The sequence below is a fragment of the Ctenocephalides felis genome, unplaced genomic scaffold (assembly GCF_003426905.1).
Source record: "Ctenocephalides felis isolate EL2017-DRISC unplaced genomic scaffold, ASM342690v1 CF-g0.4_SCAFFOLD_01886, whole genome shotgun sequence".
In the NCBI taxonomy this organism is placed as follows: Eukaryota; Metazoa; Arthropoda; class Insecta; order Siphonaptera; family Pulicidae; genus Ctenocephalides; species Ctenocephalides felis.
In genome coordinates this window covers 166,049,779-166,068,996 of record NW_020538040.1, presented here as the reverse complement: position 1 = coordinate 166,068,996, position 19,218 = coordinate 166,049,779, and the positions used below count along the sequence as shown (strand labels likewise).

General features: G+C 31.9%; 2 protein-coding genes across 2 annotated transcripts in view; both read right to left on the bottom strand.

Annotated features, from left to right (window-relative positions):
* Nucleotides 1-2,850, bottom strand: part of LOC113376196 (glutamic acid-rich protein-like) — a 33,404-nt gene extending 30,554 nt beyond the window's left edge. Inside the window, exon 1 of the mRNA XM_026616112.1 lies at nucleotides 2,808-2,850. Coding sequence (XP_026471897.1) covers nucleotides 2,808-2,850 — 43 coding nt within the window. The remainder of the gene's footprint in view (nucleotides 1-2,807) is intronic.
* A 4,741-nt stretch (nucleotides 2,851-7,591) lies between these two features.
* On the bottom strand, nucleotides 7,592-10,672 carry LOC113376195 (glutamic acid-rich protein-like). Its single transcript, XM_026616111.1, has 2 exons — nucleotides 10,612-10,672; nucleotides 7,592-7,890 (listed from the first exon to the last, which is right to left on the bottom strand). Exons 1-2 carry the CDS (start codon nucleotides 10,670-10,672, stop codon nucleotides 7,592-7,594), a joined length of 360 nt encoding a protein of 119 aa, XP_026471896.1.
* Between the last annotated feature and the right edge of the window lie 8,546 nt (nucleotides 10,673-19,218).

The following is a 19,218-nucleotide window of genomic DNA, read 5'->3' as shown; positions in this document are numbered from 1 at the left end:
TGCAGTCGCAAATTAGAAATGTAACCGAAATGCTAGGTGGGTTGGTAATGAAATTAACAAACACAGCGACCAAGTTCTACGACGACTATTTCAAATTACGAAATGCATAAAGTCATATTTATTTCTTAGCAGAGCGAACACCAGGACACACCACTTTAAGCTCGACGTCGGATTACTTCGAGTATATAATTAGAATAGGTAATCTAACTTTTTAATGAAACTTATCGTTTTCATACCTGCGGTAAGAACGAATCTCGTACAACGGCACTTAGCGCTCTCTGCTAAAATTGTGATAGTAGGTACGAGTTTTGCACACTGTACTTCTTTAATAGAGTTATCAAAAATTATACGCCGTTATTCTGTTGAATCCCGTAATGTTTAATATTTATAGCAAACGAGCACGAAACGAAACATCAACGTTATTATTCACAAAGACCGCATGAAATGTATATTGCGGGGTATGAGGATTCGCTGTATTAAAGGGAATTATGACGTTTTACATTTTTATGCGTGTATAATCTGTTAATGATGTTTAAATTTTCAAAGCAAACCTAATGCGATACTTATGGATTTATTAATGCGCTAAAATGTCAGCTAATGGTTTCCTTCATCAAATTTAATCTACACGTGAACCAAGTTCAATAAAAATAATCATATTTGGTGAAAATGATCAAAATCTTGCATACAGACTAAAATTATGGATAATGCATAATTTTGAATAATGAAATGTTTTTATTTCAACATAAAATCTAATTTGTTAATTTCATGTTTCCTTAGCGTGTTGTCCTGATTCGTTTGACACCAAAATTGAAGAAAAAACGTGTATATGTGTGTATATGGACCAAAATTCGACCTTTTGAATTTTAATCGACGTACATATATCAATACCTGATACGTTTACCTTCTATCAGAAGTTGGCTTGATCTTTATTCAATAAGTCAATATTCAATACGTCATCACATACATTTCAGATGCCAATAGAATCAATGTTACTTGATACGTGGATACGACAGAAAACAGATAATATCACAAAGCCTGTCAACTGTATATATACATATATACATATATATATATATATATATATATATATATATATATATATACATATATATATATATATATATATATATATACATATATATATATATATATATATATATATATACATATGAAGTGAACAGACGCTTTCATAATTGATGTGCAACTATTCATTGAAATCTAAGTAAACTAAGTGGTATACTCCGAATTTCTAGATTTATGGGATATATATTAGAAATAGAAATATAAAGATGTTTCAAAATTTATAAAAAGTTGGTACTCAATAGTACTCAATAGATTATGTATATTGAAGAAATTAATATAGGTGCACTTACTATAAATGATTCTATAAATTAGTGATCACAAAAGTACTATCTTTAACTTCCCGTAGGGCAAGTTATAGTAGTCGCAAAAAAATCCAGAATGAAAATTTGAATATATCTTTACGTTTCAAAACCTTCTGAACATTTTGGCATATCTTAGAAAAAATGGATGTATGTGTGTGTGTGTGCGGATACAAATTTTCGTCGACGATTTCGGGAACACGTATGTAGCGATTTGAATAATTCAAAAAGCATTCGATTCGTATTGATAATGAGACATGCTGATTAGTTTTTGGCAGAGGCAGGTCCAGCCGTTCCGAAAATATGAGGCAAAAAGTGCCAAAAACGGTTCCTCAGTTTTTAAGAGAACGAAGCGTCCGATTTGAATAATTCAAAAAGCATTTTACTTGCATTAACAAGATGAAGAACTGATCAAATTTTCATGCAGGCAGGTCTAGCGGTTTCGGAGATCTAGTGAAAAAAAGTAAAAAAAATGCCACCTGGCGGTCAAAAATGATCATTAGACATATGCACATTAAATTATCAAATATTTTATGGAGATTTTAACAATAAGTATAATTTTATTTATAATCCTATGGGTTCCATACCAATGCTTATCCGTGAGACGCTTCGATATTTCGTCTATATGCAGTTAGCAGTACGATTGCTTTGAAAAAAGTTCAGAATTCTCAAAATATTTCAAAATACACTTTTTTTCCAAAAGTCTTTTTTTTTTAAAAAAAAAAGTAAATTTTTGTCAAAAATTTATAGTTTCTCAAAAATCTATTTTGTTCAGAATAATTTTTTTCAAAAATGGTAATCTCTTAAAAAATTTTTTTTTGGTACGGGAAGTTCCAGCAATTTGTCTTAAGGCACGATGCCATGCTTGCCCCACTAGTTTGACATTAAAATCACTGGCAACCCCAGAATACTTCCCCGCGACCCATAGTTTAATAAGCCCTGGTCTAAAGCATTCATCAATCACGAAACGTACAAGTATTTAATTACCTAGTACAGTAATACCTAACTTCTTTAAATGCGGTAGACATATCTAATACTTTGTATTATAATAATATTCGTATGAGATGCTATTTTCGTTCATTGTAGTTTGTTTGCAACAAGCATTATTGAAATCCCTCATATTGCTTTGCACAGTCATGACAAATTATACGACTAAATAATAATGCTAACACTTACCGATGTCATAACAAAAATAAATATAACTGCAGTCGAATTTAACACACATATATTAGTTCAGTCTAATAACAACCACTTATATTTGATTTGAACACTAAACTGCACAAAATACTTTGTTTTATCATTTAATAAACTGGATATTATAACTGGATACAATAAACGTGAATATAATAATTCGGTAAACGATTTGCATAGTCCCATGCCGACGGTAGGACCTTGACTGACGAAATTTTGACAAGTACTTCCTACCTTCAAGTACTTGCACTTTGGCCGACCAATCAGAAAGCGCCATTCTTCAAGGACAAATATGCATTTTCAATGACAATCTATAATGTTGCGTCATCTAGAACACCTTTGTAATATAAGGTTGTCAAATATCTCCCTTCCGCCTTTTTGTATTATAAACCAAGAGCAAAAAAGCGGAAGGGAGATATTTGACAACCTAATATTATCATTGAATATTTAACACTCGGTTTACGGGGAGTTTTGTATATACCTATATGCTAATTAGATATTTAGATCATACTAAAAACTATAAGAACATAAGTAATTAGTTTAATCAGTTATATATATATATATAAAACTAATGAGGCACATGGCATCGTGCCTTAAGGCAAATTGCTGGAACTTCCCGTACCGTAACGAAATGTTCGAGGAATATTAAATGTTTTCAAATATATTATAAATAAATACTGTAACATTGTCTAATATTTATAAGAATTATATAAACTGAATTGCAAAGTTGAAAATATTTGTTTAGAGTAAGAACTTAAATCAGAATTACAATTAAAATCTGAATTAATTTCGATATACAAAAAAATTTTTTTGAAAGCAATTACTTGGCAAAAACTAATCACTACTTCTCCCCGTCATTACGCATTGAATGTTTTTTGGATCATTCAAATCCGATGCCCCGATCTCTCAAAAACTCGATTTCTATTTTCTGCATTCTTTGCTCCATATCTCCGAAACGGCTGGGCCTACCTTTGCGAAAAACTAATCAGCACATCTCCCTATAAATAGGAATCGAATGTGTTTCATAAACATTCAAAACGTCGAGAAATGCAAAAATTTTCATTTTCGATTTTTGGACGATAACAATAACTTATCCTACGGGAAGTTAAAAATTGTTAACATAACGCGCAAAAAAAAATTAATAATATAAAAGTTATAAACAATAATCAAACTTTTCGAACATATTTTCTACATATTACATGAATGTCTTATGTATTTTCCGCGTCCAATTTTATTACAATACTTATTCTAATTTTTATTTATTATTCATATTCAAAACATTATTTAATAGTTTGTTATAAAATATAGTAAAAACATTATTTGTAGAAAATCATGCCTTTAGATTAAAAAAAACCCTTAATGTAAAAAAATTGTAGTCCATAGTCTCATTTGCTTATGGGAGCAATTACTATCATTGTTTGTTTTTATTTTTTTTTATTTTTTATTTGTTATTTATTTTTATTTATGTTTTTTATTTATTCAATTATTAAATATTTGAACCTTTGATTATTTTGATTATCGCATAAAATCGATTTTTTATATATCTTTACGCGTCGAAGTCTTCTGAACATGTTGGCATACCTTGGAAAAAAATATATGTATGTGTATGTTCATGTGTGTGAACGTGTGTGTTTGTATGAGTGTGCAGGTACAATTTATTGTCTACAAATTCTAGAATACGGATCAACCGATTTGAATGATTTAAAGATCAATTAGTTCATATTGACGTGCTGATTAGTTTTGGCCGAGACAGGTCCAGCTATTTTAAAGATACGGAGAAAATGCGCAGAAAATGGTACAAACTAAACAAATTTTGTTTACATTTCTATGGGCTCTGTACCAAGACTTAAAATGTATAACCGTAAGCCTCTGCGACGCGGCGCTTACACGCTTTGATATTTTGTCTCTAAAACAGCTACGCCGTACAATTAATTTAAAATTTTTCTTAAAGTCGATTATTTAAAAAAAATTGTAAATTTTCAAAAATCTATTTTTTTTTTTTCAAATTTTCAGAAAATTTTAACGCTTTTTTAATAATATTGATTTATATTTTTTGGTAAGTCCAATGCACCACTAGTTTATGCGTGATTTAGTCATCAACTTACTGAATTCTGTCGATATCTCTGATTGTTATATAATATTGAATGAATAATAAAAAAAATATATAGCTTACAATCGGAACCTATACCGCAAAATCATGTCGTTTCCAAGTTTTCAACAATTATTTTCATAAAAGTCATCAAAAGTAAATTTTACGTAATATGCACTTCTCGGTAATTACATCTGTGACACAATCCTTCTTAAATGTGCCATTAGCGGTGTGGGAAGCTGGAAGCATTTTGAAATGATATTACATCAGAAAGCTACTGAGATTTTCTCGTTGCCATGAAAGTGTATTAAAGAGAATGAGAAAATACATTTTTAAAACTGGCATTTGTATTCGGTTGCTTCTGTGTAAAATTCATTGTGCTTATATATATTTGTATTCAACTCGAAGTAATGTGATTTCATCTGAAAAATACATAAGAGAATATCGAGAATATTTAATCGGCATTTTCATTAAATCGTATTTGAATATTCATGCAATTTTAAACGTGTTAAGTTTCTATTGAGAAATTCAAACTAAATTCTTAACTTCCCGTAGGGTAAGTTATAGTAATCGCAAAAAATCTAAAATGAATTTTTATATATATCTTTACATTTCAGAGGTTTCTGAATATTTTGGCATACCTCAGAAAAATGGATGTATGTGTGTATACAAATTTTCGTCGACGATTTCGGAAACACGGATGAAGCAATTTGAATAATTCAAAAAACATTCGATCCGTATTGATTGGGAGACGTGCTGATTAGTTTTTGGCGAAGGCAGGTGTAGCCGTTTTGAAGATATGGGGCAAAAAGTGCCAAAAACGGTAGTTCAATTTTTGAGAGAACTACCGGTGTACATCTTGTAGACGTAGTAAAATTTCATAACAAAGTTAGGAATCGCAAAGAAATTAGTTTTATATGAATTTGTGAACATTGAAAAACTAAAAACATAAATACAAGAAAAATCTTTTATTTGTACTTTTACATTTTTTTCTGTTAAAGAAATACTAGTATGATACCTATCACTAGACATATGGTATCCATGTTCTTTAGAAATCTTGTTTAGAAACTTAGGCAATGGAATTCATGTGCCCACAGTAAAATCTTTCTCTTATTTAACTTTAATCTGCGATCTGTTTATACAAAAGTAATAATTAGGTTAGAACTTAGTAGATACATCCAACGGTGTATCTACTAGGAGTACACAGGTAGATTTGGTTGTTATCATATTTCTGTTAGTTTTTTGTACCATTGTAAGAGAAGTCTCCACAGGATAACGTGTGTTTCTTAAACTTAATTTTAGTGGCATCATTTCAATTTCAACAAACATCATATCCTCTCCGCGGCAACAACCGAATGCTACATTTACGTTGTCCACTCAGAGAGGACAGCTGAGTGCAAAGGGTTAACCATTTTCAGACTACGATGTATCTACATGTATTTTTTGTTCGGAGAAATTATTGCAATGAAATTTATTGTTCTCAATTTCACTGCATGTTGCAACCGGGCCCGAGTCACGACGATCGTGTCCGGTTAACTAATTGAACCCCATGGGACTTCAGGTGTGTTGTTCTGTTTCAGATTTAATGGCCACTAGTTAACTTTTAATTGTTTGATTGCGACTCGAGTTTTTATAGTAAAATACCGCTATCCATGTAGGACAGTATATATACACGTATGCTAGATAGATTTTTTTTTGTATCGATACAGTCAATTACCACTAAATCTGCATGACCGCGTTCAATTCTTTCATCAAATGCTATCGGTTCCCTATTTTCGATAAATAATAATAAATCATGTATTTTTACAGTACATGCTGAATGACTGACGAAAAATATTTTGAAAGTATTGTAATATTCATGGCGTCAATAAACGAAATCATTTTTCGAATTAATCTGTTATTGTAATATTAATATTTAACGCACTTTTGTTTCACATGTCGATATATGCGACTGCAGCAACATTTTTTTATTAGTTGCACGCGCTGCATCCATTAATGTTTTAGCGGGAAACAATAGAATGCCAAAATGTCGATCTTTTCAAATGAATAATTCATAATTCCTGCTGCGCGAATTTCAATCGAATTATGATAAATTTGATTGACCCGCAAGTTGGGAAATATAAGCAGTAATAGATAGTTTTATGCATTAAAATTTATAGTTTCTCAACATGCTTTTTGTAGTGGATTTTCATCAAGAATAACAGTACTAATCATAGGTATTAAACTAGATTTTTTTTAACAGAGAAATTTGTAAAAGAACAGTAAATGTAAATCAAAAGGACATACCCATGGAAATTCGTAAATCAAAATCATCATATAAGAAATCGTGACATATAAAAATATTCTACTTTTTCATTCGTAACAAAACTTTTACTATGTTAAGTAACTATAACATAGAAATCAACCTATTTTGCATTTTGATAATTGCTTTCAACTTTACCATACTGCAGAAAATAAAAAAAAATTTTTTTTTGTATTTATGTGTTTTTCAATCTTCACAAATTTATATAAAACTAATTTCTTTGCGATTCTTTACATTGTTTTGAATTTTTACTGTATAATTTTACGTTTACAAGATGTACGCCGGTAGGTAACCCGTGTAAGAGGTTAATATTCAAATTAGAAATAAAACTCTTATATGAAGAGCAAGGTAAAGGTGAAGGACCAGGTAAAGGTAAAGGTAAAGTATCAGGTGAAGGTAAAGGACAGGCAAAGATGAAGAAACAGGTAAAATTAAAGGACCAGGTGAAGATGAAGGACCAGATAAAGATGAAAGACAAAGTAAAGAGTAAGAAGGAGAATCAGGAAAACTCTGCAATAGTTCTGAAACAAGCAAAATTACAATAGACCCGTTAAATAGGCCTACTGGGAAAACCACGTAAAAACGCGCTAAACACACTACCTCGTAAGTGGCGTTTGAACTTTCTTTTCAAAGTAATATATTTATCTTTAAAACGGTGGCTATGAGAAAAAAATCTTCATCTTCATCATCTTCTTCTTGATCTTCATCTTCATCTTCTTCATCTTCAGCTTCATCTTTAACTTCATCATCTTCTTCATCTTCTTCTTCCTCGTTTTCCCCTTCTCTCTCTCGTTTTTTTTCTTCCTCTTCTTCTCCTTCCTGTTCTTCTTCTTTTCCTTCACTTTGTTTTTCTTCTTTTCCTTCACGTTGTTTTTCTTCTTCTTCTCGTTTTTTTTCTTCTTCTCTTTCTCCTTCTTCTTCTTCTTCTCCAACAAAATGTAAAGGTGAAAGTGAAGGTAAAGGAAAAGGTAAACGTAAAGATGAAAGTAAAGGTAAACGTAAAAGTTATATACCAAATTTTAGAAAGCCACCTTCGAAGCGGAATCGTCTTAAACACAAGTAATATAATTATCAAATACGATTGATATTGGTGTTTAACTAGAAAAGCTTCAGTGGCGATCAAGCAATTAAGAGTTAACTAGTAGTCATTAAATCTGAAACAAAACAACCCACTTGAAATCCCGCGGGGTTCAATTAGTTAACCCGCAGCGAACGTCGTGACTCGGTCCGGTTTTATGGTGCAAAATTGAGAACGGTAAATTTCATTTCAACAATTTCGCAGTGCAAAAAATAAATACGCACCGCAGTGTAAATACATCGGAGCTTGAAAATCTTTTATACTCGGGTATGTTCAGCGCTCGCGACATCGTTATTATACGTGCCCGCGCATACAGGCGACTCGTGGGAATGTCGACTCTAAACAAAACTAAACGACACCGCAGCGTACGCCCGTAGCACGGGAGATATACAAACAAAGTGTTATGGCGGATTACACAATTCTGTTAAATCGGTTATGATTCCATAAGATTTACTATTTATTAATGCAAGCTTCGCTGAGCATCCGTAACGACGAGCGTTACACAAGGAGATCTCCCCAGCGAGAGCAAGGTGAGCCCGAGGTAAGTTTTAAAATTGAACTGGCAACAGACACTAACTAGAAAACTGCATACAAAGCTGCTGATGCACATGTTATACTGTATAAAATAGCTATTGATTTTTTAGCCTGGAGTTAGTGCTGGATCCAAGGTACACTAGAACTTAACGCAAACGACATGCGATGGACAACAGCAGATTACATTCCGAGTTTCACTATGACAGAAATAAAAAATTTAAACTCATGCCAACAAACTCTGCTCTCTTTTCTAAATGAAATAAAACTTCAGAAAAAACAAATATTATAGAGTAGCTATGGGAATACAACCAGACTTGTACAATTATATACAGTTTACTATGCTGTTAATCTTGTTAAGACTATGCTTTCGAACAAAATTTGCATCACTTAGGTATATGAATTCCATGTGCATATTTGCATGTATATATATATATATATATATATATAAACGAATATCTTACGCAAAGATGTATATACCAATGAGTGTACGAAAAAGTATGAACATATATATGCAAGTATAAATATATCTATTTATAAAAATGTATATATGCATTATTACATGCACGCAAGAATGTATTTATTCGTATAAATACAGATCATGTATACAGAATGTTCTAGAATTCTACGGGATTATAGTATTCATCGTAACTGCCGTGAAAAAAAATTAGAAAAAAAGTTATTCCATAGTTCGAAAATTATGAGCTTTTAAACGCAACCTAGAGCTTTGTTGAAACTGTGACCATGTTTCGGGTATGGTAGTTAATTTTTATTAATTATACTCACATGATTTTTTATGAAACTATAAACTATTTACCATTATACAATTCTGATTAAATACACCAGTTTTTGATGAAACTTACCAACACACTTCAGTACATTTTTTTAAGAAGGGGCTCTCAAAGTAGATTAATTTTGAAAATTTTTAACTTCATAGTTAAACAAAAAGTCTCAATTCTACAAAACTGGAACAAAAAAATAATTAATTTTTGTCTGTGGACCTACAAATGCTATGTGCAGTTACAAATCCAAAGTTTAAATGAAAAACATTAATAATATAATAACTACAATAACTGAAAAAAGACACAGTTGCACTAAAGCCTTAAGTTGCACTTAAAAGCTCATATTTTGTCGAGCTACTTGAAATAATTTTGTTCTAATTTGTTTCATGTTAGCAACGATCAATACTATTGGGCCGGTTGGGCTTGATGTTGAGTTCTGGGACGCCCTGTATATGTAAGTATGTTTTTGAAGATTTCTCTGATATAAATCAATATTTACAAAACTAATCGTCTCGAAAATAATTAGTCTTTGGTAACCTTAACCACGTCCAAATTTAACCTAAACCAAGTACAAATTCAACCTTAAACAAGTACAACTACATACAGACAAAATAATTAAAAAGTGAGAATTGAAATAGCTTATTTCTATAGAGCTGCCTATCCTTTGAAAGTATTAATCTCGAACAGCTTGATATCAAGCAGAAGTGACATCGGTTTTCACTAGAAACTACTGACAACAATATATTCACAAGTAAAAACAGTCCTTACTAGGCTTTGCCTCATTTTAAAGTATATAAGAGTTATTCTAATAATAAGGGCATTCAAAAGAGAAAGGCCCAAGGTTAGGTTGCGTTCTGGAGCATAAGTTATTAACCCTTTCCACTCGCTAATTCCGAGATTTATATGAATTTTGCCGCCAGATCGGCGGAATCCGAGTGGAATGGGTTAAAATGTCGCCACAATACGCTAATACTGAGTTGTGATTATTGTTAATGTAGTTTTTAGAAGTTATATTGACTTAGCAGTTCTAATGTAGGCTGTGCAAGATCATCAAATATCACATTAACCAAAATTCTCCTTTCCTAATGATTTTCAATGTGTCTTGTTAAACCCATGGATGTTTATGCCAAGTTCGATAACATATTAATGAGGCAGATTGAAAGTCGATTCTCCTTTTTCAGATTCATACGCTGTGAAATGACGCGATCTAAATTTCCATGAAATTCTCAAGTGCGAATGGCAAGCAATCGATGCACCTCTCCTGGCTCGTGCTAAGCTAAGCAGAAGTCGGTCGAAGAGATCGGAGGAATTATGCATAATGTCGGAATTTTAATGCAGACGCTGTCCTGGCGAAACCAATTACGCGTAACCGCGCTCAGGAATCCCATTCAACTCACCAAAAAATTATACTTAGAAAAGCGTTAGAAAAACTCAGCTGGAAACCATTCACATTCAAGGTTTATTTCTTACTTCGCTCCTCTTTTATTGTATAATTGTATATGATTTTACTTTTGGGCTAGGTTTACATCAAAGTGTCAATTTATATCATCCTGGAAGTAAGGCGACGTCATCCACAACAAAATCTAATACTATGATGAAAACAATTGGTAACCGCGCAGAGGGATCTCCCTTAACTTGCCAAAAAAATTATACTTGTAAAACCGTTAAAAAAACTCAGCTGGAAATCATTTTCATTCAAGGTTTATTTCTTACTTTGTTCCTCTTTTATTGTATAATTGTATATGATTCCACTTTTCGACAAGATTCACATCAAAGTCTCAATTTATATCATTCTGATAGCAAAGCAATATTATCATTCACCACAAAATCTAATAGTAATATGACAAATTTTGATATACCACAGCCATGATTATAATATTGTGGGTATACATAAATGAATACGCATATAGAACAAAACTTGATAGTATGAAGTTATAATACTCAGTGCAACCTGATATCATGCAGCAGTGATATTTCCAAACAAAACTAACCCTTCCAAATAAAACTTCAATAATTTCTGATATAAAGATAAAAATAATAAACGACACAGTAAAACAGAGTAAGTATGCTAATGCAAACAAATGTATAGTCTAATTTTATAGCTATATGGTTTCAAGTTTCAAGGTCTAATCATGTAATATCCATTTTATCGAAAAATGTCCGTGTCAATCTGTTTATGGTCCAAATATTCACTCATTAATTATCCGGTTCGTCTGGACCAATCGCACAGTTTTGTATTATCCGAATCGAAGAAAAATGATATTTTGAAGTAAAGTGCAACTTAGAACTTTTTATTTTGCACCGGCATAGTATCAAATATTCTGAATATCTAGGAAATTGAGAAAGTTTTTTTTAAAAAAAAATTGCAGTTTCAATGGTTACTGATTTATACGAATGGCGAGTATACTCTGCCACTTCTTCATGAGTAGTATTTGTCAATCACAGTCGGCTGGTTAATGAAATGCTTGTAGGTCAATAAATTTTGCAATAAATGCAATTATTGATTTGAAAGTTATAAAAAAAGTTATATAACAAAAGGGAATCACTTAAAAAAATATATAAATCAAACCTAGTTCATGCGAGTACAATTGTCCAATTTTTCATAATCCATCAATAGAAATGATAGAAACACTCACCTGTAACAAAAAAAAATGTTAATCACTATTATTTTATAATTTCATTATATATATATATATATATATAATATATATACAATAAAAAAATAGGTACAAGTATGTGAAAATATTAGAATTAAATAAATAATAACGGCTTGACAGATTGTCGTGCAAATCTAATCAACGCGAATCCTTAATAACTCTCTATGAGCCGAATTTATGTTTTACATAAAAAATACGGTAATAAAAAATGAATGTTCTTAAGCCTTTATATACAAAAAAAAAAAAACAAAAAAAAACTGTTTAAATAATTTTTTTTTTGGTGTTAATGAGTTATGTGATTTCGAAAAGTCACAAAACAACAGGCCATAATAGTCTGTGTATTAAAACATTATTTTAAAATGGCCTAGATTTATTTACTGGAATACATTTAGCACTTAATTCAAATAATGCAATAGATTATTTTGGACTTTTAATTGAACAGCGATCAAAACCGGCCTTATAAGATCGTTGTAATGATTTTATTCATCTCCGAGACTTCAGAAGGCTAATAAGTTGCTGAATATTAATTTTTTAGGATATAAAAAGCATGTGATTTTTTTCGATATTTTGTACAGCAATCCGAACTGAAAAGTCCTAAAAGCTGTTCTACTGATTGGAATTAATACTTCTTCAGTTTTACAGCAACATGGCAACAGAAACCGTTGTCTCATCTCTGTGCGATAAATTTTATTATGACAATTTCTGTCACAGGGAGCATTTTTGTTGAAGCAGCAATGCCGGATCAGGGCACTTTTCACTTGCAAATACATATATTGCTATCTATACTTCCAAGTAAAATTCGTTGTCACTACTGCTTGACTACAGGCTGCTCAAATGTGAAAATTAAAACTAGGTATATAAAACTCAATTTAAAAGTAATGTATGTGGTTAAATACTATATAAAATAGCAATAACAGAAACTCTATTAATATCGTTTACTAAAAATCTTTTTATCTATGAGCTGAACTTGAACCAAAAAGTTGTTGAACAATGACGGTATTCCGGATTAAAACCGAATAAACCTGAAAGATCTAAAAATGCACTCCGGCATTGCATAATGACTCGGGGATCAACTAGGCGATTACTGGAATTTTCGCCGGTGGCAAAAAGAGATCACTGTCGAACCCGCAAAGCGGCACATAATCCATCGCGTGATCTCGAACTGCAACGTATATCCCGCGAATAACACATATTTATTTGTAGCTAAATCCTATTTTATATCCTTGGCGTCGCTGGCGCGGAGAATCGATGTGTTGCGCTCGGTGACTCGTGTGCTTCGCTTACCCCGAACGCTATAATATTTGACTATGAATGGTGTTTGAATAGAGGCGGATAGGCGAATAGTCCGACCGTGTGCACGACACAGGGAATATAGACCAAAAGCTGGCAAATTTTTTCGGAACACGTTTCTAAGACACAAAATTCGACAGTGCTTCGAATATGTTTATGAGGCTACAAATAGTTTTCTTAGTATATGACGGAATTTTCAGAAGCATTTGGATATAGACCGATAGCTGGCATGTTATTTTGGAACACATTTCTAAGACAATATGGCAAGATAATTGACTCCTAATATACAAGACAATTATTAAACCAATATGGTCCTACGGCCTACAACTATGGGGTGCGGCCAGTAAATCGAACATAACTATTCTACAAAGGTTCCAAAATAAAATTTTGAAAGAAATCGTGAACGCTCCAAAATATGTTCCCTATTGGTTGATACATCAAGATCTGAGAATTCCAACCAAGAAGAAGAAATTAGTCATTACTGCTGTAGATACAAAGCTCGTCTAAGTCGTCATCCAAACCATTTAGCGTATAACCTGCTCAAGCCCTCAACCGCCAAAGCGTCTCAAAAAAAGAATCTGCAATGATTTACTACAACATATCGCATAATATCTTAGAAGATTCTATCGCAGGATAGCGATCCTTCTCACGCTGTCAAATAATATATACCTGTAATAATATGTAGCTGAATGTACTGTGTATAGTTTGCTATAAAAAATAAACCAAAAAAAAAATATGACAAGATTGGATAGTACTGTAAATATATTTCATAAGATTGTGAATTTTTGGAACATCGTATGGAAGCATTTAGATGTAGACCAAAATCTGGTATATTTTGTGGAATAGGTTTCTAAGACAGTATGAGAAGATTAGATAGTGCTACGAATATTTCTATGAGGCTACAAATACTCTTCTCGGTAGATGTGGTAAAAATTTCAAAACAACGTATAGAAGCATTTAGATATAGACCAAAAGCTGGCAGATTTTTTTGAACACGTTTCAAAGACACAAAATTCGACAGTGCTACGAATATTTTTATGAAGCTACAAATACTCTTCTCAGTAAAAGGTGGTATTTTCAAACAATGATTTGGATATAGACCAATACCTGGCAGATTTTTTTGAAATACCTTTCTAAGATAATATGGCAAGATTGTATAGTACTACAAATATATTTCATAAGATTGTAAAATTTCTGGAACATCGTATGAAAGCATTTAGATGTAGATCAAAAGTTGACATATTTTTTGAACAGGTTTTTAAGACAAATGAGAAGATTCTATAGTGCTACGAATATATTAATCAGGAAGCAAATACTCTTTTTAGTAGATGGTAAAATTTTCAAAATAACGTATAGAAGCATTTGAATATAGACCATTTAGATGTAGGCCAATAGCTGGCAGATTTTTTGGATCACATTTCACAGACATTAGGGAAGATTGGATATTGTGACAAACATTTTTATAACATTGTAGAATAGATCAAAAGTAAACAGTTTTTTTTTTCAAACTTGAAGGAGTATATACTAAAACTACTGTCCTCACAGCTCTACGACTATTAAACTTATATCATATTCACTGATGTACATTCGCTACGTTTCGTAGGTACCTTTGTGCGTTTTCACACATTTTCCCATAACCGGTATATTATACGATTGTCTGCAGTATACTTCTTTTTATCATTTTCTGCAAACTTATCCCTTTCACCTTTGTCAATAGTAGATGGTGCTGGTTTCGCGAGCAAACAATGAATTGTAACACACGGATAAGAGAACTATATCCACGCAAACATTTTTAATATACTATTCAATACGAACGATCATCAATATAATGGATATATATATATATATATATATATATATATGTGTGTGTGTGTATGTGTGTGTGTGTATAAAATATGCAAGTATTAGTAAATTTCCCAACAAACTAGAAAACAAACTTGATATGTTTTTCATCACTTACATTTCAATATATATTTACAGAACATCGATCTTAAGGTAAATATTTACTTTCAATTCATGATTATGTATCAAATTTATAAATATATACTAAACGCAAATATTTTTATGTAAAAAACTTGGAATATATAAAAGAATAATTAAAAGGTTTTCATAAAAGGTGTAATCTTTCTGAAAGCAGAAGTTACTCATAATTTCAGTTTTCAGCCCATAACTATATTAAATTATTTATTAAATTACAGCAAAGACGCACAATAATAAATAATTATATATGTAATATGATTGTGATTAGTGACTTGTAGACAATTATTTTAATGCCAATGTTTTAATTCATAACTTACACCCTCTATGTGTCCTTCATAATTGACATTTTAAAAATATCTTTATTTATGTGAATTTCTAATAAAGTAACAGTTATATATTTACTCATAAGGTAAATATTTGCTTTCAATTCATAATTATGTATCAAAATTATAAATAGATACTAAACGCAAATATTTTTGTATACAAAACTTGCAATATATGAAAGAAAATTAAAAGGTTTTCATAAAAGGTCAGAAGTTTGTTCATTCAGAAAGTGTATATGTAATATATAAAAATTCCATGTCACAATGTTAATTACCATCCTCCTCTGGAACGGCTTGACCGATTTTAATGAAATTTTGTAATCACGTTCATTATGACTGAAAATCTATTTTTTATATCCCTAAGTAGAAAGAGTTGGTCATCCTTAAACTTTTTTTATTTTTTTGACCATTTTTTGTTTTTTTTTTATAATTCCTGATTCGTAGTAGTCATTTTAGTAATGGAAAATTTTTTATTTTTTAAAGTTTGAAATCAACTCTATTGATTTTAATTGAAAATTATTTAGTTTCATGATAATAACTGGATAACGTCTATTTTTCATACCATGAAGTGGAAAGGGTTAGTCATCCTTGATTTTTTTTTATTGGAAATTGCTGAAACTTCCCGTACCGTAACAAAATGTTCGAGGATCATTAAATGATGTCAAATCAATTAGATTAATTAGATTAAACTGAATCACAAAGTTAAAATTTATCATTTACAGTTATACAACTTTAACAACTTTAACTAGATATAAAAATCTGTTTTTTTTTTTCGATATACAAATTTTTGGAAAAAATGTGTATGATGTATTATTTCATTATATTTAATGATTCTCAAAAAATTGATGTATTCATTTCACTTTAAATAAAAAAAAATAACATGAGTTATTTTCTTTGCAACTGATACTTATATTTAATTTATTGTGTCTGACACTAAAAAGTGTCACATTAGCCATGTCAGGCATATATGTCTAATATATGTGCGACATGAAATATAGAGTTTTTCAGGAATTTTGTCAAAAAAATATTTTTTTGATACATTAAGTTTTCTTGATGCATTTTGAACTAAATAATCTAATAAAGTTGAATGTGAAAATTCTGCTGATATTATCGTGTTAAGTAATAAACTGCTATATGCTGTATTCCAGACATTCCAGAATTATTTATTATTTATATTTATCTAATACTTGTTTATAAAACATAGAGCCTTAATTGGCAATGCCATGCACCAGTAATTTCTGATACGATGTTGCAATATATAGAAAATCGTTTAATTCAGTCCTTTAATTTTAATTTATCACAGAATTTGATTGGAACGTATATATTTTAATAGCATTCAAGCAACATTATATGAAACTTTACTACACCATTAATAGTACGAAGACTGAGTTTCATCATATAATATTCGTTCGATCAAACTTTGCACGAGAGCTGAAATATAATTCAATTATTATTCGTCAGTTCTGTTCGGGACACCGACCAGTGCACATCAATCAAAACAAATTATTGTATACCTGAGTGAGTGAGTCATACGGACAATGGCGTCGAACGTAGGCGATCGGCCCGGCCGACCGCCTGACATAAATATAAACACTAACTGTTCATCACTTGGAACAACAATTGCGTCGGCTATGAACATATTGAACTCAATTGATGATGATAGTGATATGTTTTGTAATTACAATGAAAATCAAAGTGATCAAAGTGTAATAACAACATCTCCAAATAATATCAATATTACCAACTCAATCGAGCAGCCGTGTTCTAGCAGTGCTAACCCAGTGACAAATACAGTGCCGGCAAATGTACACAAGTGGCAGACAGTTCCGTGCAGTGCTAAAAAGCGTAAAGTGTGTGGTACAAAAATCAATCCTCTGGAATTGACCAACAAATTTAGTGTATTATCAAACGAAACGCCAAGTAACACCGCTAACGGTAATAATAATACAAACACAACAAACAGTCAGACCGCTGCAACCGTAAAACCGCCCCCAATTTATATATACAATGTCAATGATTTTGCCGATATGATGCAAACAATTAGTGCCGCTTTACAACCGGGTCAATTTGTCACGAAAACACTGCCTAATGATATGGTTAAAATTAACGTCACTGACGCAGACGTTTATAGAAATGCCGTCAAGTTTATGAAAAATAACAACATTATATTCCACACCTATCAAATAAGCAGCGAGCGTGCATTTAGAGTGGTGCTCAAATATATACATTATACAACTGATATAAACGAAATCAAAACAGCCATCGAGAAATACGGACATACAGTGAGAAGCATTACAAACTTGAAACAACGCATTACAAAAAAACCGTTAAATATATTTTTTGTGGATCTAGAACCAAATAGTAACAATTCGGCGATTTACAAAATTGACAAGCTAATGAATCAAATAGTGTTTTTTGAACCGCCAAGACGAACCAAGGACGTTATCCAGTGCCATAGGTGCCAGCTCTGGGGACATACTAGGACATATTGCAACCGCCCTTATGCATGTTTAAAATGTGGTGATGATCATCCTACTTCTGCATGTAAAAAACCAAAGGACACTCCAGCCTGCTGCTTCCTTTGCGGCGACGAACATCCCGCCAACTATAAGGGTTGCCCATTTTTTCCGAAACACAACAAAAACTCAACGAATTCGTTTTCCCAGCATCAGAACCATTCGCAGCCAAACATTACTAAAAACCGGGAAAGAATTTCCTACACCAATCAAACATCTGATCACTTGAGCTACTCACAGGTCCTAAAAACACAAAATCATGTAAATCAAGAAGTTTCAGCAATCACATCCGTAATCAACGACCTAAAGGACGTAATAAAACAAATGATGCAACAAAATACAATGATTATGAATATGTTATCCCTTGTGGTAAGTAAACTAAATAAATAATGGCTAATTTATTAAAAATTGCTATATGGAATGCCAATGGCATCTGCCAACACAGACGCGAAATTACTCACTTTCTTATCGAGCATAAAATCGACATACTGTTAATAAGTGAATCGCACTTGTCATATGGTGCTACATTCAACATTCCTAACTACAGGACCTACTACACGCCACATCCTGATGGAACCAGTCATGCAGGAAGCGCAGTTTTAATAAAGTCAAATATACGCCATCAAGAACTAAACAAATACGATGCTAATTATTTACAGGCCACCACATTACTAGTGAACGTAGTACCATTCGACATTATGGTTTCTTCAGTTTACTGCCCACCCAGACATACCATCAAATCTGATCAGTTTCAAGCATTCTTCAACACGATGGGTCCCAGATTTCTAGTTGGAGGTGACTTCAATTGTAAGAACACACTCTGGGGTTCAAGATTAACTACGCCTAAAGGTCGTGAACTCGAAAAAGCAATCACCTCTAAGAAACTTGCCGTCGTGTCTCCATGGTCACCCACATATTGGCCCAGTGACCCCCACAAACACCCAGACCTGCTTGATTTTGCCATCACAAAAGGATTAAATCTCTCTAACATATCGATAATTTCAACCTACGACTTGTCATCGGATCACTCGCCTTTGATAATAACTCTGAGCTGCACCTGCGCAGTAAGTTTTCCTGAAACTTTTTTACACAACTCG